This window comes from Budorcas taxicolor, chromosome 10 (genome assembly GCF_023091745.1).
Source record: "Budorcas taxicolor isolate Tak-1 chromosome 10, Takin1.1, whole genome shotgun sequence".
Taxonomy (NCBI): domain Eukaryota; kingdom Metazoa; phylum Chordata; class Mammalia; order Artiodactyla; family Bovidae; genus Budorcas; species Budorcas taxicolor.
The window spans coordinates 27,966,466-27,987,149 of NC_068919.1; the positions used below are offsets into that span (position 1 = coordinate 27,966,466).

Sequence of the window (20,684 nt, forward strand, 5' to 3'; positions counted from 1 at the left end):
ATCTTAGTAATATTGGACTCAGATGGAGTCACAGGGCATGGCTGGACCAATGACTGAGCGAAAAGAGATTTTCCGTTGGCCTTTTAGGCCCAGAGTCAATTAGGAAATCTACAGTAAACAGAATGACTGCAGCTAATTCTTGGATCTAATTTTAGGCATTGGTGAAATAATGTCATGAGCATTGACTAGCATGTGCTAAAGGCAATAATTTCCTATTATGATGAGGCACAACAGATCTTTCCATTTGGGGTAGAGAAAAATCATGTACTTGCTTACTGAAAAAAGAGTCAGGGAAGAAATCAGCCCAGCAGTGTTGTTTTGGAGAGACTGCCTGGAGTTTGCAAGAGGAAATGAAAGGCCTGAAGACTTACCAGGGAACAAAGTGCTTTCACAGTGGGCACAGCCAGAGAAGGTCACTTGGTAGACCAGATTAAGATGTATAATTTAGTGTGTGGCACCTGCAGAGCTGCTGTGTTTTAGTCAAAGCAGAGTGAGGCATTGCTGCTTGAAATAGGCCTATGAACTCAGCATGGAATTGTATATAATCCCACTTCATAGTCCTTTCTTTATTATCTTTTTTAATTTTATTTATTTTACTTTTGGCTACGTTGGGTCTTTGTTTTGCTTTGCAAAGGCTTTTTCTCGTTGCTGTAAGTGAGGGCTACTCTTTGTTGTGGTGCACAGGCTTCTCATTGCAGGGACTTCTCTTGGGGTGGAGCTCAGGCTCTAGAGGGTGCAGTCTCAGCAGTTGTAATACACGGGCTGAGTTGCTCTGTGGCCAGGTTTAGTTGCTCTGTGGCATGTGGGATCTTCTGAGATTGAACCCATGTCCTCTCCACTGGCAGGCGGATTCTTATCTACTGTACCACCAGGGAAGTCCCTTTCCTTGTATTTTGCTTTTTTTTTCTTTTTTCCACTCCTAAGACTTACAGTTCCTTTTCTCTGGCTTCTCAGATGGAAAATACATGAGATGATTCAACATTGTACTGTACTCTGACTTGTTAATGGATTGTCCCAGAGAAGCTTTTGCCCTGCTCAGAAGCCTTCTTTTGATGTGGAGCATCCTGGAGTGCTGAGGTTGAAGTTCATTTGTTCAGGGCAGACTTCTGCAAAAAGGAAGCATTTTGTAGTTTTTTGGTCCTCTTATAGGTATCACCAAGTAGTATTTTCAGTTAGTGGATTGGAAGCTTAGAAATTAAATCTTTCGTGTCACAGAGGATCTAAAATTTGAAGGAAGAAAGAACATGAGGTATGTTTATCCAGATCCAGACACTGGCAGGGATGCTAGACTAATGGCTGAATTCTGACAGTCTGTTCTTGCCTGAGAGAGGGAGATTTAGGGAGAACCACAGATAGTTTTTCCATGCTCCAGAGCAGTTCTATAATTATTCACTGATGATAGTAGAGGATGTACACAATGAGTTTGTTTGATAAAAATAATTTCAAACTGTGGAAGAGAATGGGGAAGTAAGTTTGAAAATGTTTGTATTTCTTTGCAACAATCTATCTTAAATTTGGATGTTCCAATGATTCTAAAATTCATCCTTGGACCAGAAAACATGAGATTATCTTTTCTTTTCCATAATTTCCTCTAAGATGTGCTGTGGTTGCCAAATTCGAGCAAGTTGGATTGTCTTTGTGCCACTAGTATATCAAAACTTGTGTTCTTGTGCGTTCAGTGGAAGCACTTGTTCTTTTCAACTGATTCTCCCTTGTTATTAATCTATTGTTCCCAGTCCCTACCTTCCACTGCAGATAATGTTTTTTGCTTGAAATTTTTTGTTAAATGATAAGGCCCAGAGAGAAGAAATACGAATACCTTCTCTATGATCATTGGAAACTCAGGAATTCTGAACACATGGTATGAACATTTGCACATGGATTTGGACCCCCAGAATATGGTAGAATAGTATTTCATCTTGGAAGCAGCAACACCTCTGTGACACTAAAAAAAAAATTTTTTTCGGGACTCTAAGAATGGAATTCTTCTCTTTGACAATTCATGGGGACTTATTTTTGTCGAGTGTCCTGCCATGCACCACAGCCAGTGTTGAGATCTATAACCTCAAAGTCACACCTTTCATTTTCTATGCCCTATGTTTTGATCCCTGATTGAAATGGTCTCCATCATGGTATGATACCTTGTGATTTTTTACTAATTTTATGGTATTTCTTGCAAAAGAAATGTAGTAAAGATAATTGTAGCAGAAAATGTAGCAGGTCTTTGAGAAGGGATAATAGATAAAAGTTGAAGCTAAGAATTTATGGATGCAACTGGATATGTGACTTCTGTTACTCTCAGAGAAGGGAGAAAGAAACTTTTGCCATTAATAGGATTGGGTGGCCAAAAATTCAGTCCATATTATAGATTTTTCCATAACACCTTAACAATATTATGGAAGCCCTATGGTTTAATATTGGAGAAGGAAATGGCAATCCACTCCAGTATTCTTGCCTGGAGAATCCCATGGACAGAGAAGCCTAGTATAGCTTTAGCTTCTGAGATGTGGGTTTTGGTCTCAGTTTGGCTACACTGATCAAAAGATTGAAATCTAGTTTATAAACTTATAATAAAAGCATAATAATTTAGACTATTGAACTTCAGTTTATTTAGATACAAAGTCTGGGGAGTTATCTTACTTCTTATTTCTTTCTCAGCCTCTTTTGAGGTTTCTTTTTCCTCCATTTCTTCCTTTAATGTCTGTCTTCCCAGTAGTGTACTCCGTAACCTTTTCTCAGTCTGCATACTCTCCTTGAGTAACTTCATCCAAACCCGTGACCCATCCAGACTCCATACTGCTTGCATCCTGGTTCTTTGCATTGCTGAGTAGTTTCGAGTTGCATCCTGAATATTTGGAATATTATACACTCTTAGTAATGTTTTCCCCTTTTCAGGCAGCCAGCCTGGTTTAGTTCAAGCTAGAAGTTCCGATCAGTCTTCTGTTGGTTGTGGTTTTAATGTCAATGTTCAGAGCTTTTGCAGTGTTCTTTGGGGCTTTCCCATGCACGTGCTACAGTTGCACCTGTAGGAGGGTAGCATGCAGGATCTTAGTTCCCTGGTTCAGTTCAGTTCAGTCCAGTCGCTCAGTCGTGTCCGACTCTTTGCAACCCCATGAATCACAGCACGCCAGGCCTCCCTGTCCATCACCAACTCCTGGAGTTCACTCAAACTCATGTCCATCAAGTCGGTGATGCCATCCAGCCATCTCATGGTCATCCCCTTCTCCTCCTGCCCCCAACCCCTCCCAGCATCAGGGTCTTTTCCAATGAGTCAGCTGTTTGCATGAGGTGGCCGAAGTATTGGAGTTTCAGCTTCAGCATCAGTCCTTCCAATGAACACCCAGGGCTGATCTCCTTTAGAATGGACTGGTTGGATCTCCTTGCAGTCCAAGGGACTCTCAAGAGTCTTCTCCAACACCACAGTTCAAAAGCATCAATTCTTCAGCAGTCAGCTTTCTTCACAGTCCAACTCTCACATCCATACATGACCACTGGAAAAACCATAGTCTCGACTAGACAGACCTTTGTTGGCAAAGTAATATCTCTGCTTTTGAATATGCTATCTAGGTTGGTCATAACCTTCCTTCCAAGGAGTAAGTATCTTTTAATTTCATGGCTGCAATCACCATCTGCAGTGATTTTGGAGCCCCCCAAAATAAAGTCTGACACTGTTTCCACTGTTTCCCCATCTATTTCCCATGAAGTTCCCTAACCGGGGATCAAATTGAGACCCCAGCATTGAAAGAATCAAGTCTTAACCACTGAACCACCAGAGAAGTCCTGGAGGTCTGTCTCCTAGTCCGAAGGTCTGTCTGTTAGTTTTTTGTTTATTTTTTTTCCCTAAGTCTTTTGCATGCTGCTTAGGATCAGGTCCACACATACACAGTTCGGGGTGAATTCCGGAGTTCATAAATCACTGATTGGGTTATTTTCTAAGCTCCCCATATTTGGAGGACTCTCTGGGGATTTTCAGTCTTCTGACTATAAACCTGAGACTTAGCCACCTCTACTTCAAACTTACTGGAACTGTACTGACATCTGGGGCCAAGGAGGGGCAGAACAAAGAGACAAAAAGGTAGAAAGGAGCAGAGATTTGCCCCCACTGTCTTGGGACGACAGTTTCTCTGATCAAAGAGGGGCTTTCTCTGCTTTTAGAGTTTTAGGTGCCAACGGGCTCCTACTGCTGCTGCTGTCACTGTCAGGAGATATCTTTCCTACTTCTGATTCTGTACTAGAAGATTTCCTGCAGAACTTTCTCTGTTTGTGCTGTTACTCACTTTCATGTTGCAGGGTGATCTGAGTCTAGGCTAAGGGGCTGGCTACTGGAGGAAAAAATGGACAAATTTAACTGCAATAAAGCAGTTGGATGACACTTCAAAGTCCACTCTTCTTCACTAACTGGCTTGCTACTGTTGACTTTCCAGAGTACTCAAATAACTACTCCATGCATTCTGTATAGATTTTAAAGGTGTGTTCAGTGGTTGAATCAGGATGGAGTGTGATTATCTTGCATAGAACTTATATATGATATGAAAGTGAAAGTGTTAGTTGGCTCAGTCGTGTCTGACTCTGTGCGACCCCATGGACTGTAGCCCACCAGGCTCCTCTGTCCATGGGATTCTCCAGGCAAGAATACTGGAGTGGGTTGCCATTTCCTTCTCCAGGGGATCTTCCAGACCCAGGGATCCAATCTGGGTCTCCCGCATTGCAGGCAGATTCTTTACCATCTGAGCCACTAGGGAAGCCCAATAACCCTAGTCTTAGCCCTTCTTGGTCTAGTCTCCACTTTGCTTCTGGAGTGACTTTTCTATAATACAAATCTAAACAAGCAGCATGACTTGCTTAGGATTCTTTAATGATTTGCCATGGCTCCTGGGATGTTCTAGCTCCTTAGCCTGTGTTCAGTACAGTCTTTTAACACACTGCTAGTCCCCAGTACCCAGATTGGAGAAAATGTAGTTTCCCAAGAACATGGGACAAACTCCTGTTTCCGGTTTTGTTTTTGTTTTTGTTTTTTTTCCCTCTCTCTGTTCTGCACCTTCCTGGCCTTAGACATGGGCACCAAAAAGAGCATTCTGTATTGAAATTTCTATGTGGAAGTGATTTTTTTAAAAAATAGTAGCTTCATGCCTTGAATTGTGGTTTTATTGCTGTAAAATCCCATCTCATAATTTCCTAAAACTTGGCTTTAGTTTCCCAACCATGACTAATATACATAATACTAACCATGACATTTTCTCCATGTGTATAATCAAGACTTATAAAGACAAGGAGAAAAAAATAGTTAACCCTATAAAAGAGCACTGTATGTCTATAACTTTCACAAAAGATATAGCCTTCATATGAGTCTATTCCTCCTTATTTTCTGTATTAGAATTTTCAAGAGTTCTACTTGACAGGTACAGATGCAGTGAGTTTCTGGTGCCCTGACCCTGAATTATATTGCTTAAGGGACAGCCTTAGAGAACAGCATTTTGTCTGATCAGACATGCCAAAACACGAGTTGTAAAAGTAGTGAGATGTGAGACATATTTGAAGAAATAATGTGAGTAATACCAAGCTAGCAAAATAAAGGAACTCTTCTATTCAAATTTCTTGAAAAATTAGTTCAGCATTAGGAGGCAGTAAATAAGGAGCCACTTTACCTACAAAGCCATGAAATGACACGGATCTAGGTTTTATTCTTCCTTCTTTTGAGCCATATGGCCGTAGACCAGGGTCCTTAATCTCTCTGAATTTCAATTTCTTCGTCTGTAAAAGGGAAATATGTTTGTTAAGTGAGATAGCAAAATAAAAGTGAGCACATGTTTATATTCAATACATAAAATTCCCTCTCTTAGGGCATAGACTTTTAAAATAGGCAATCATGGTTTCATCTGAAATCATAGCATGAACTTTGTGCTGCTACTCTGAACAGATTATATATATATATATATAAAAAACAACTTTGACTCTTCCCCTTCTCCCACATCACACACTTCTAATCCAGGGAAACTGAGAAGATAAGAACTAGAGGAGAGTGATGCTTGAAGGCAGGAAAAGACCTTTCCCATCTTTGTGCAACTTAGGATAATAGCACTTCAGCAGCTTCACTTCATTTTTTTGACAGTTCCTAAGTTGAACTCTCAATGCTTAGCATCATGAAGAGTGGGTATTGGCAGCTATGCAGTTGCTTTTATAACTGGTTGTTTATGACTGTTTTACCACTTCCGAACAAAAAAACCACCTCCCAAATGTGTTCTTAGATATATTCAGAGAGTTTGTACTATTAAGAATCTATACACATGGGCACCTTTAAGAAAGGCCAGGAATGAGCATTTTAGACAAGTTTTAGAGATATTATAGTTGAATTAAAACAATCCCATAGAAAGCTGTGAGACAGGCAAGGCCTCAGCTGGCCTCCCATTTCTTCTCTGCTTCCTCTCTTCTTGCCCTTTAACCCCTGTGAGTACCCCGAGTCCTTCTGGAACTTCTGGGTTGACCAGATGGTTGCTTTTTTTTTTCTTCTTTTCTTTTTACTTTCTTTTTATCCCTCTTGTTTTCATATGTCTTCAGTAAGGAGTCTCTGTTAAAAAGCTCTTCTTCCTTTCTCTCTTCCTACTCTCAAAATGTAGTTTTATGTAGAGACCTGAGATATCACTGAGGATATCAATGGTTAATAAATGATTATTATGTTACCCTCCCCAGGGGATTTCTTTTTAAGCTTGGAAGTCCTGAAGACTGGGCAGTGCCTTCATTTGAGAAATGAAGTGTCATAATATAGAATTCTAAGCTCATGATTGTGTGGAGGGATGTTAGCCAGAGAGACGCCCCTGGGATACTTCACATCACAGGAGGGAGCAGCTGCCTTCCCCATCGATGTGACATTTCAGCCACTTTGACGGTGAAGTCATTGATTGAAAGTCCATACAGGTCCAGCAATGGCTTACAGATTTTTCCTTTTTCTCTGCCATTCCATTTGACTTTAGATAGGCAAGAAGTAGGAAAACAAACAAACAAACAAAAAATAAACCAAGAGAATCTGGTTAAGATGCCTGAGTTACTTCTTTTAAATTTAAAATTAAACATTTTCACTTTTAGCTCTTTTAGCAGAATTTATGAATTGTGTTCAGAAGAGACGTCAGATTTGTGCCTAATATCTTTCCTCCGTATTTCTTTAAGTTACATAGAGTGTGTGTTAGTTGCTTGTCATGTCTGACTATTTGTGACCCCATGGATGATAGCCCACCAAGTACTTTGTCCATGGAGTTCTCCAAGCAAGAATTCTGGAGTGGGTTGCCATTTCCTACTCTAGGGGATCTTCCTGACCCAGGGATGGAACCCGGGTCTCTTGCATTGCAGGCAGATTCTTTACTGTCTGATCCATAATCTCAAATCTTAGAAGATGCTTCTTGGAGAGTAAATGGTTTGACTCATTTTTGCAAAGTACTCTTCCAAATTCGAGTTACTAAAGTGGCTATGTTTTCTAAGGATCTCAAAGTCCCCTCTCCTCAGGATTTCTGGGAGGTATGTTAGCTCTGCTTTATAGAAGAACCTAAACGAAACCTTGAAAAGTTGAGAGACCTGCTCAGGGTATACATTAAGTTCCCGCATAGGGCAAAGGGACAAAGGGACTTTTGTCTTGGGGCTAATATTAGAGCACTCTCCTATTCTCAGCTGTAGAAAAGCTTTGCTAGTCAAGGGTGGGCCGGGAGCGGGGAAGAGGTTACAGTCAGCCTTCTGGCTGATGTCTTGAGTTGACTGAGCAGCCAGAGAGGAAGAGTAAGACCGGTAACGCTTTGATTTCTGTCGGTATGTGATTCCTGCAGTCTGTTAAGACTAGCTGCTTTCCTCCCATTTCCCTCACAGGCAGTCTCGTTGCTGGAGATGACTGTCAGCTGCTTTCCCCACACTGCCACCATCACATGCCCCACCACTGGAGCCTCAGAAGCCTGACCACAGACCAGCATCTCCGAGGCATGAATAATTAGGTAGGCATAATGGAAGGCACTCACTGCACCCTCCAATTGCGTAAACCCATTACCGAAGTCTGCTACATCAGCTTCTATCTTCCAAGGGGCGAAGTCAGAGGATTTTCGTACAAGGACACTGTAACTCTAGACAGAGCCAGTAAAGGGTTTCACAACTGCTACCAAGTCAGGGAGGGGTCCGACCTCCACAGCCTCAGTCTGCAGCCAAACGAACATCCAGGCGACATCTTTTTCAAGCCGACTCCCACGAAAGACATTCTGACTGAACTGTACAAACTCACTGCCGAGAGGGAGAGACTGCTGGCCGGTCTGCTGAGCTCAGGCCACGTCCTGGGGATTACAATGGGGAACCAGGAGGGGAAGCTGCCTGAACTCTCTGTGAGCCTGGCCTCCGAGGATGACTGTTTCCAGAGTGCTGGCGACTGGCTTGGGGAGCCCTCCGTGGGCTGTCTCAACAAGAGGAGCTCCCACGGGAACAAAAAGGCCCGGAGGTTTGGTGGAAGGAGAGAGAGCTTTGAGGGGCTCACTCAAAGCTCCCTGCAGAAGAGGACAAAAAGAAAGGGGCATGGAGGACAGGAATTGGCTCCTCTGCTGGGGAAGGACCAGGTCTATTTCAGCAGTTCTCTTCCTCTCTCTCGAACAAGGTCTCATCTTTGGCTTCTGGAGGAGAGAGGCAACTTGCTCCTCAATGGGGAGCTTACTTCATCCCTGCAGAGGAGAGAGAGATGCACCCTAGAGGTCCCCAGGACACTGGATGCTGACTCTGCCTTGGGAAGCATCAAGAAGCCTTCTGAAGATGCGGGGCTAGGAAGAGGCGTGCTGCCCCCTGACTGCAGCTCCACGGAGCTGAAGAGAACCCCTCGCAGGCTGGTGCATCAGCAAACAGGCTTGACTGAAAGTCACAAGGAGCCTGAGAAAGAACCAGCTGTAGAGACACGCCGGAGAGCGAAGGCTGCTGAGTGGACTCATAGGAAGAAGTCTGTCTCCAGAGTGGTGGCCAGAGTCCAGGATCTGTCCACTCAGGTACAGCGAGTAGTCAAAACGCATCCTGAGGGTGAGGGAAAGATTGCCCCTGGCCTAGCAGCCCCAGCTGAGTTCACACCAGGTGTAGACTTGCTCACCCTCCCGGGAGCTGAGGCTGGGGCCTGGGGAGCCAGGGGCCTGGACCAGGAACAGCAAAGGGACAGGTCATGGCAGCCATCAGCTGGGGAATGCCCCCCAGCCAGCACTGAGGGGGCTGTGAACAAGGTCCTCCTGAAGGTGATAGAGAGCGAGAAGTTAGATGATGCTGCTGAGGGCAAACGGCTGGGCTTTTCCTTTGGCACAATTGGCGCCCACACCCTCCCAGAAACCAGGAGCAGGAGGGGAGCTGGGCTTGGAAGAGGCAGCCGCAAAACCTTGTTTCTGGATCTGCCCCATGGTGGCGTGGACCCTGGAAGTGATGAGAAAAGGCTGCCCCCACTAGCGCTGGCTGCTCTTGGCACGGTAATTAATAATTCAGCCTTTCCACCCAGCACGCGCAAACGGATGTCACCTGTTCCCTCACCTCTCTCTCCAAGGCTCCCCAGCCCTCAGCAGCATCATAGGATCCTCCGGCTCTCCTCACCACCTGGAGAGAGAGAAGCCGCTCTTGATGACTCTCTTTCTGGAAGGAGCCGTGCTTTCTCTGGGTCCCTCTCTGCTGACACCTTGGAGCCACCATCCTCTGCCAAGGTCACGGAGACCAAAGGGGCCAGCTCGACCTCCCTCAGAGTGGGCCAACTTCGGTTGGTGCCCGGGGAACCTTTGGAAAAGACCTTGGGGCCCGGGAGGACCACAGCTCAGCCCCAGCACCAGTCACCTCCAGGTTAGTCCCAGTTTAAAATGCTTTACGTGTGTTCACGGGCGACCCACAGGCAATCTGCTCATGCTATTCAGAGACTGGCTAATTAACAATGAATCGATATTCCTTGGCCAAGTCAATTCACCTTGTAACAGTACAGCTGGGAGTGTTATTAAGGAGTGTGGAGGTGGTGTTGACTCATGGGGTTAGGGGTGTAGTTGCTTCTAGAAGCAATATTTTGTAAATGCCTTAAATTTTTTTTGTTTGTTTGTTTCGGCATGCTCTAAAGCTGCCTCCATGGTTGCTGAACACAGGACTCTCAAAGGAAACAGGACTGGGCAGAGAGAAGTAGCAACTTGTCACTGCCTTTGATGCTGATTGGCCCCTTGACCTAAATTCTGCTCTTCACACTGCTGGGGTAGCCTGGATTGGTTGGGATTCCCTAAGAGTGGAAGCATACTGTGTCTTTGCGCCTCTCTTGTCAGAGGTTTCAGGTTTTGGTTTTGCTTCTTTACAGTGATCACTTTTGTAAGTGGTCTTATTTTATGACAAAAAAATTTTTTTAAATACTAGAAGAGGGATGAATTCCTTCTAACTTGAAGAAACTTGGTTCAGATTTTCTGTTTTTTTTTTAACTCTTTTTTTATTTCTCAAATAAGCACAAAGTACTGTTTATCATGAAGTTATGTTTTATATATGGGTTTTTGCTGTTACTGGTATAACATCGTGTCTTATGCAGAAAGTGCTAAAGAGCTAATTTGGCTTGTATGTTCCATGTGATTTAAAATTTTACATGAAAATAGTTCTGGCAGTTCTATAAGTGGGTTCTTTAAGACCCAAAAAGTTTATTAAAGTGCCACTCCTGTATTCACACAATGTTCCAGTTCAGTGCAGCCAGGTACCCAGGGTATTGCATGCCTTTGTGTAGGTAATAGGTTCTTTTTCAGTAGTCATTTCACAGCATATGGTCAATGCCTTGTCTAGGCTTGTAATATAACACAGAGTCCCTTAAAGGTGAGAGGAAACATCATGTGAAATTTTTGAGATAAAAATATCTATCTAGGAAAGAGGAATTTAAAAAGCTTCTGTTCATTTTGGACTCTTGCCATTTTATAAATTTCTCTAGATCACTGATCCAGGGTGTGATTCTTTAAAGTGTAGTAAATGTTCTTCATTTTGTGTTTGTAGTATACTGCTCTCAGTTTGATGAAACTTGCTACTTCCTAATAGAACCAAACTGCTTCATCAGCAAAGTCATATAATTGTAGATTTTATGTCATGTGTCATAGAACCCTAGTGATGAAAATCCTTTCTCTGTGTGGATGCTGGAGCTTTCAAAATATGGAAAGGAAGCTCTCTGCAATTATTAGACAGAGACTTCTAGAGACTGGGCATGCAAGAGCCACCACAATCCCAAAGGCTCTTTTCAAAAGTCACACTAAATCCTATGACTGGGTGTGCCACTTCTCCAGAAACTACAATAAGTACACTGAATTTCAGTAAATGTCCCCCCATCCCAACTTAGAATTATCTTTTTATTTTGTTGTCCTTTTTCTATTAAAAAAAGATGTTATAAAAGTTCTATTGCATCTGGGTCAAGGTAGGCACACAGAGGACATTCAGTTTCTCTGATGACTGACCTTGAACTCACTGAAGGGCCAGTTCAACGGATGGTCACCCTTTCACGAGACCTCTCCATACAGTTGCTCAGAACCATTCCCTTTTCTTTGGCCCAGCTTTCTGCTGGGATCTTCACAGCACTTTAGGATCCAGTCATTAAAATCTCATAGATTCCTTGGCAGGAAGACTGCCTGTGCTTCTAACATTTTATTTAAAAAAAAGGCATTGGAAGGCAGAAAAATGGGAGCAGGAAAAACCTTGTTTTTCTGGCATGGGTAACTTCTATTTTGCTGGGACCTTCCTCTGGGACATCCAAACATTGTTTCTTATCATCATCCTTCTTTGAAAAGTGTGAAGGGAGGGAGTTCTCCAGATACTATTTTTCATCTGTATCTTGTGTTCCTGTCTCCTGTCTCCCATAAGTCCCCGTTCTCGGTGGCCATGATCCTCATTGTTTTATGGATCCTTCAGTGACTTTCAGCAGCTGGTGGGTCCACACAGGGAGAAGTTTCCTGCTTCCAGCTGCCTTTGTGTTTCATTTCACTTCTCCTACCTCCATATCCCAACGGAGGCCTCAGACAGCCCCATGTGAGGGTGGATCATTCATTTACCATCACCCAACAGTAGCCCTTTATCTGAGTGCAGTTCCCACCTTTCTCCCACGTTAGCTATTAACCAAGTTGAGTTTATGGTCTGTAGACATTTATTTCCTGTGGAAATAGCATCTGGGCATTTAATTGAAGTGATGCGATTAAGGTTATTGAAAGCGCTTATTAACTACTCAAGTAAGAGATTAAGTCTGGCAAAATAATGAGATCTGGTTCCAGTTGGAGGGCTCTAGTGTTATGGGCAAGTAGTAATTCCCAGGAAAGACTGAAACCTGGTTCTCCTTCTCACAAGACCAGGCAGTGAAAGCCAGCATTACCATCCACACAGGAAATGGCGTGACCGCTCTTGGTCCACCTCCTTTTGGCATTATAATTTTCCTTACTTTTCATTCCCAGGTCTGTGCACAGGAATTTCTTGTCTGATGGTGATATGATCAAACAGAGAATATGCTAACAATGGATGGTGGCCAGATTTGTCTTCTCTGGCCCTCCTCTTCCCACACCCTCATCCTCACCTCACTGCCACCCTGGTTTTATGGAAACTGCTGTATGTTATGTTCCCAAGCCTTTGTGGAATGTAATATTTTCTCAAGCCTGAGGGACTCTAGTTGTGTTAACCTGGATAGTGATATCCTTGGGGCTGGGATTCCCTTCTGTTTCTCTGGCCTTCTTTTACCTTTGATCTGAAATAGACCCTTTTAATGCCGGAAGAATCACATGGAACTTGGGTTACCATACTCAGGAAGATCCCCAGTGCTGCAGTGCTCTGCTCAGCAATCTCATGATCTTTCTCCTTTGAAGTTACTGAGGTGGTGATGGAGCCACATGCCTCAGGCATAGTTCCTTTTGATATTGTGAATCATTTGATCAGTGCTTGTGCCCATCAAAAGATGTAATTAATGTCAACTGATTCAGGATTGAGAGGCATATTTATAGTAGATTTTGTTGTATTTAATGCTACTGTCAAAGCTTTGATTTCTCTTTGGACAACATTATGGGAAGTAGATATCAATTCCCCCTGTTTATTGATATTGTGGTTTGATAAATCCCCAAAAAATTTTTAAGAAGCTCCACAACACTAATGGCTATATCCAGCCATTGAAGCTGACTACTAAAAGTATGTAACACATAGAAAATTATCTGTAATTTTTGTTGACAGAAAGTAAGATCAGGGCTTCCCTGGTGGCTCAGTGGTAAAGAATCTGCCTGCCAATGAAGGAGACACAGGTTCAATCCCTGATCTGGGAAGATTCCATGTGTAATTGAAACTATATGTAACTTTGACCTACCAACCCTATTTTAGGACTTTAGGTCACAGAAATAGGTGCACTAGTAAGAATATATGTATAAGGGTGTTTATCGCAACATTATGTGTAGTAGCCAAAGCAGCTGGAAAAAAAAGTGGAGTGTCAATCAATAGAGAAATAGCTACATAAATTTAAATATATTTAATCTCTAAAGAATGGAACTAGATATTTAGTAAGTTGAAAGATAAGGTAGAGTATGCTCTGTTTTTCTAAAGACTGAAAATCACACTCCTTTCTATATATGAGTATATATGTTTGGTATGGGTTTGTATGTCATGGAAACGGTGTAAAGAAAGATAGTCCAAGGTGTTCACATTCTATATCTAAGGGCAAGGCAAGGTGAAGGTGAGTGAGGGGAAGGGGAAGGAACCAGAAGTACTGGGGAAGAGCTTTGAGTTTGCTTTACATATGTTTACACTGGTTGTAACAAATGTGTCACTTTTATGATTTTTAGAGTTGCTGTTGTTCAGTAGCTAAGTGGTGTCTGACTCTTTGTGACCCCATGAACTGCAGCATGCCAGGCTTCCCTGTTGTTCACTATCTCCCTAGGTTTGCTCAAACTCATGTTCTTTGAGTCAGTGATGCCATCCACTATCTCATCCTCTATTGCCTTTTCTTCCTTCTGCTCTCAATCTTTTCAAGCATCAGGTTCTTTTCCAATGAGTCAGCTCTTCACGTTAGGTGGCCTAGTTATTGGAGCTTCAGCTTCTGCCTCAGTCTTTCCATTCAGGGTTGATTTCCTTTATGATTGACTGATTTGATCTCCTTGCTGTCCAAGGGGCTCTCATGAGTTTTCTCCAGCACCACAGTTCGAAAGGATCAGTTCTTTGGTGCTCAGTGTTCTTTATGGTCCAACTCTCTGGAAAACACATAGCTTTGGCTATATGGATCTTTACTGGCAAAGTGATGTCTCAGTGTGTGTTTTAATTTATTTTTTTTATTGAAAGATAGTTGTTTTACAGAATTTTCTTGTTTTCTATCAAACCTCAACATGAATCAGCCATAGGTATACATATATCCCCTCCCTTTTGAACCTCCCTCCCATCTCCCTCCCCATCCCACCCCTCTAGGTTGATACAGAGCCCCTGTTTGAGTTTCCTGAGCCATAAAGCAAATTCCTGTTGGCTATCTATTTTACATATGGTAATGTAAGTTTCCATGTTACTCTTTCCATACATCTCACCCTCTCCTCCCCTCTCCTGATGTCCGTAAGTCTATTCTCTATGTCTGTTTCTCCATTTCTGCTCTGTAAATAAATTCTTGAGTACCATTTTTCTATATTCCGTGTATGTGCATTAGAATACGATATTTATCTTTCTCTTTCTGACTCACTTCACTCTGTATAATAGGTTCTAGGTTCATCTACCTCATCAGAACTGACTCAAATATGTTCCCTTTTATGGCTGAGTAACATTCCATTGTGTATATGTACCACAAATTCTTTATCCATTCATCCATCCATGGATATTTAGGTTGCTTTCATGTTCTAGCTATTGTAAATAGTGCTGCAGTGAACAATAGGATACTTGGTTTCTTCAGGATATATGCCTAGGAGTGGGATTGCTGGGTCATATGGTGGTTTTATTCCGAGTTTTTTAAGGAATCTCCATACCATCTTCCATAGTGGGTGTATCAATTTACATTCCCACCAACAGTGCAAGAGCATTCCCTTTTCTCCACACCCTCTCCAGCATTTACTGTTTGTAGACTTTTTGATGATGGCCATTCTGACCAGTGTGAGGTGATACCTCACTGTGGTTTTGATTTGCATTTCTCTAATAATGAGTGATGTTGAGTATCTTTTCATGTGTTTGTTAGCCATTTGTATGTCTTATTTGGAGAAATGTCTGTTTTTCCCACTTTTTGATTGGGTTGTTTGTTTTTCTAGCATTGAGTTGTACGAGCTGCTTGTATATTTTGAAAATTAATCCTTTGTCAGTTGTTTCATTTGCTGTTTTTCTCGCCCGTTCTTAGGGTTGTCTTTTCACCTTGCTTAGAGTTTCCTTTACTGTGCAAAAGCTTTTAAGTTTAATCAGGTCCCACTTGTTTACTTTTGTTTTTATTTCCATTACTCTAGGATGTGGGTCATGGAGGATCTTGGTTTGATTTATGTCATCAAGGGTTCTGCCTATGTTTTCCTCTAAGAGTTTTATAGTTTCTGGTCTTACATTTAGGTCTTTAATCCATTTTGAGTTTATCTTTGTGTGTGGTGTTAGGACGTGTTCTAATTTCATTCTTGTACATGTAGCTGTCCAGTTTTCCCAGCACCATTTATTGAAGACTCTATCTTTGCCCCATTGTATATTCTTGCCTCCTTTGTAAAAAATAAGGTACCCATAGGTGCATGGGTTTATTTCTGGGCTTTCTATCTTATTCCATTGGCCTATATTTCTGTTTTGTACAAGTACCATAGTGTCTTGGTGACTGTAACTTTGTAGTATAATCTGAAGTCAGGAAGGTTGATTCCTCCAGCTCCATTCTTCTTTCTCAAGACTCTTTTGGCTATTCGGGGTCTTTTGTGTTTCCATATGAATTGTGTAATTTTTTGTTCTAGTTCTATGAAAAATGCCATTGGTAATTTGATAGGGATTGCATTGAATCTGTAGATTACATTTGGTAGTATAGTCATTTTTACAATATTGATTCTTCCTACCCAGGAACATGGAATATCTCTCCATCTGTTTATGTCATCTTTGATTTCTTTCATCAGTGTCTTATAATTTTCTGTGTACAGTTCTTTTGTCTCCGCAGGTAAGTTTATTCCTAGATATTTAATTCTTTTTGTTGCAATGGTGAATGGGATTTATTCCTTAATTTCTCTTTCTGATTTTTCATTGTTATTGTATAGAAATGCAAGTGATTTCTCTGTATTGATTTTGTATCCTGCAACTTTGCTAAATTCACTGATTAGCTCTCGCAATTTTCTGATACTGTCTTTAGGGTTGTCTATGTACAGTATCCTGTACAGTATCTGCAAACAGTGAGAGCTTTACTTCTTCTTTTCCAATCTGGATTCCTTTTATTTCTTTTTCTTCTCTAATTGCTGTATCTAGGACTTCCAGAACTATGTTGAATAATAGTGGTGAAAGTGGACACCCTTGTCTTGTTCCTGATCTTAGGGAGAGTGCTATTAGTTTCTCACCATTGAGAATAATGTTGGCTGTGGTCTTCTCATATATGGCCTTTACTATGTCGAGGTAGGTTCCTTCTATCCCCATTTTTTTGAAGAGTTTTAATCATAAATAGGTGCTGAATTTTGTCAACGGCTTTTTCTGCATCTATTGAGATTATCATATGGCTCTTATCTTTCAATTTAATATGATGTATCACATTGATTGATTTGCATATATTGAAGAATCTTTGCATCCCTGGAATAAACCCAACTTGGTCATGGTGTATGAGCTTTTTGATGTGTTGCTGAATTTTGTTTGCTAAAATTGTGTTGAAGATTTTTGCATCTATGTTCATCAGTGATACTGGCCTGTAGTTTTCTTTTTTTGTGTAGTTTTTGTCTGGTTTTGGCAGCAGGGTGATGGTGGCCTCATAGAATGTTTGGTAGTGTTTGGTAGTGTTCCTTCCTCTGCAATTTTTTGAAAGAGTTTTAGAAGGATAGGCATTAACTCTTCTCTAAATATTTGATAGAATTCTCCTGTGAAGCCATCTGGTCCCAGGCTTTTGTTTTTTGGGAGATTTTTGATCACAGCTTCAATTTCAGTGGTTGTAATTGGGTTGTTCATAATTTCTATTTCTTCCTGGTTCTGTCTTGGACGATTGAACTTTTCTAAGAATCTGTCTATTTCTTCCAGGTTATTCATTTTATTGCCATATAACTGTTCATAATAGTCTCTTATAATCCTTTGTATTTCTGCACTCTCTGTTGTAACCTCTCCTTTTTCATTTCTAATTTTGTTGATTTGATTCTTCTCTTTTTTTCTTGAGTCTAGCTAAGGCTTGTCAATTTTGTTTGTCTTCTCAGAGTACCAGCTTTTAGTTTTATTCATCTTTACTATTGTTTCTTTCATTTCTTTTTCATTTATTTCTGCTCAGATATTTATGATTTCTTTCCTTCTACTGATTTGGTGGGGGGGGGGGGGTTTGTTCTTCCTTTTCCAGTTCTTTTAGGTGTAAAGTTAGGTTGTCTATTCGATATTTCTCTTGTTTCTTGAGGTAGGATTGCATTGCTATAAGAAGTTGTCATGTTTTCATTGTCATTTGCTTCTAGAAATTTTTTGATTTCCCTTTTGATTTCTTCAGTAACCTGTTGTTTATTTAGAAACATGTTGCTTAATCTCCATGAGTTTGTTTTTCTTACAGTTTTTTTCTTGTAATTGATGTCTAGTCTCATTGAGTTGTGGTTGGAGAAGATGCTTGATATGATTTCAATTTTCTTAAATTTACTGAGGTTTGATTTGTAACCCAGAATGTGGCCTATCCTCGGGAACGTTCCATGTTCACTTGAGAAGAAGGTGTATTCTTCTGCATTTGGATGGAATGTCCTGAAGATGTCAATGAAATCCATTGCATCTAATGTATCATTTAAGACTTGTGTTTCCTTATTAATTTTCTGTTTTAATGATCTGTCCATTGGTGTAAGTGAGTGTTAAATTCTCCTACTATTATTGTGTTGATGTCTCTGTTTTTATTATGCTGTCTATGTTTGTTTAATATGCTGTCTAGCTTTTCTTCCAAGGAGCAAGCATCTTTTAATTTCATGGCTGCAGTCACCATCCACAGTGATTTTGGAGCCCAAGAAAATAAAATCTGTCACTGTTATGATTTTCAAAGTGTTACTGAACTAATTTTTAAAGAAAAATGTACACCTATACACCTACAGGGGTTGTGTGTGTGTATATATGTTTTGGGGTGGGTGGTGAATCTATACCACAATTTTCTGTGTCTTCCCCATGTTCTTTAAAGAAGCAAGAAGCTCAGTGTTGAGGTTAGAGCACTGTTACAAAGGCATATGCACGTTGCTAGTGAGCTATGACAGCCATGCTCCAGAAGGATTAGTCAGGAAAGCAGGATTAGATGAAAGGGAGCAATATCCAGAAACCAAGAGAAGAAGGAAGTTCAGAAAGGCTACTGAATCTCCTACACTGTTGGTGGGAATGTAAGCTGGCACAGCCACTGTGGAAATACTATAGAGGTTTCTCAATTCAGTTCAGTTCAGTTGTTCAGTTGTGTCCGACTCTTTGAGACCCCATGTTCTGCAGCACGCCAGGCTTCCCTGTCCATCACTGACTCCCGGAGCTTGCTTAAACTCATGTCCACCAAGTTGGTGATGCTGTCCAGCCATCTCATCCTCTGTCATCCCCTGCTCCTCCTGCCTTCAGTCTTTCTCAGCATCAGGGTCTTTCCAATGGGTCAGTTCTTAGAATCAGGTGGCCAAAATACTGGAGCTTCAGCACCAGCATCAGTCCTTCCAATAAATGTTCAGGACTGATATCCTTTAGGATGGACTGGTTGGATCTCCTTGCAGTCCAAGGGACTCTCAAGTCCAAGTCTTCTCCAACACCACAGTTCAAAAGCATCAATTCTTTGGTGATTAGCTTTCTTTATGGACCAACTCTCACATCCATAATGACTACTGGAAAAACCATAGCTTTGACTAGCCAGACCTTTGTCAGCAAAGTAATGTCTCTGCTTTTTAATATGCTGTCTAGGTTTTTCATAGCTTTTCTTCCAAGGAGCAAGCATCTTTTAGTTTCATGACTGCAGTCTTCATCTGCAGTGATTTTGGAGCCCCTCAAAATAAAGTCTGTCACTGCTTCCATTGCTTCTCCATCTATTTGCCATGAAGTGATGGGGCTGGATGCCGTGATCTTTGTTTTTTGAATGTTGAGTTTCAAGCCAGAGGTTCCTCACAAACCTAAAACTAGATTTGTGGTATGATCCAGCAATCTCACACCTGGGCATATATCTGCACAAAACTATAATTCAAAAAGATAAATGCATCCCTGTGTTCATAGCAGCAGTATTTACAGTAGCCAGGACATGGAAACAAGCTAAATGCCCATTGACAAAGGAATGGATAAAGAAGATATGGTATGTATATGCAATGGAATACCTTTCAGTCATAAAAGTGAATTAAATAATGCTATTTGCAGCAACATAGATTTGCTAGATTTTATCATATTAAGTGAAGTAAATCAGAAACAAATACCATATGATATAACTTACATGTAGAATCTAAAATATGACACAAATGAAGTTATTTAAGAAACAGAAACATACCCACAGATACAGAGAACAGACTTGTGGTTGCCAAGGGGGAGGTAGGGTAGGAGAGGAATGGATTGGGAGTTTGGGATTAGTAGGTGCAAACAAGTGTATATAGACTGGGTAAACAATGAAGACCTATTGTATAGCACAGGAAACTATATTCCTAGCCTGTAATAAACCATAATGGAAAAGAATGTATAATCTTTCCCAATTATCATATATATATGAAAAAATGTATATGTATGTGTAACTGTACATACATAGTTGTGTGTACATCGCTGTACATCAGTAATTAACACAACATTGTAAATCAATTATACTTCAATAAAATAAATTTTTTAAAAAAGAAAGTCTTCTGGGTTAGACAGGGTCCTGACAGGGAACAAATACCCAGGCCTGAAGGAGCAAGGGAAGTGGGGCTCAATGGAACCCAAACAGGGGAGCTTAAAGGGGAGGGCCACAGGGCAAGAATGGTATCCTATTGCAGAGGTACTTAGCAGAGAGGAAGCTGTGGAATAAATACCATGGCCTCACTTTCTGTTTGTCTTCTGCCTGAACTTCCTCCAAGTGAACCACCCAGAGGGCAGAGTGTAAGGAAGTGGGTGGGAGTCTCCAAGCTCAGCCTTCCAGGGCCCAGGGGAGAATGGAGAAGGGTCCGAGTAGATCTGGAGGGCAAATGAGAGACAAGGTGATGCAGATAGGCTGCACCATGAAGACTAGGAAATGCAGAAAAACAGAGGGGAATTTTAAAAGGGCAACAGGATGAAAAAGAAGGTGTGTGTATGTGCGGTGTGTGTGATATAGAACCATGGTTATCTTCATAATAAGTGATTATTATAGCATTTCATCTCTTTGTCATATGACCTTTCTGCCTCTAAAGTACAAACTAGAGGAAGTGAAAGAAATAATTGAAAGATTTTGTGATACAGTTTTCAGTCTGTGGATTGAGAAAAAATCATCTAGGTTTTAAAAACAAAACTCTTATATTTAACGTCAATTGATAGCCCATTGTGCTTGATTGCTTTCTATGAAAAGCACAAAAGGAATTTTAAAATATCTTCCCCAATTATCTCAAGTTAAGATTAGCCAATAACATATGAAATACAAAATGGATTTTCTACTAATGAATAATTTG

General features: G+C 41.2%; 1 protein-coding gene across 1 annotated transcript in view; it reads left to right on the forward strand.

Moving 5' to 3' along the window:
- Window positions 1-7,979: 7,979 nt before the first annotated feature.
- The window catches only part of FMN1 (formin 1), a 432,398-nt gene continuing 419,693 nt past the window's right edge, over window positions 7,980-20,684 (forward strand). The window contains exon 1 of the mRNA XM_052647085.1: window positions 7,980-9,816. Coding sequence (XP_052503045.1) covers window positions 7,980-9,816 — 1,837 coding nt within the window. The remainder of the gene's footprint in view (window positions 9,817-20,684) is intronic.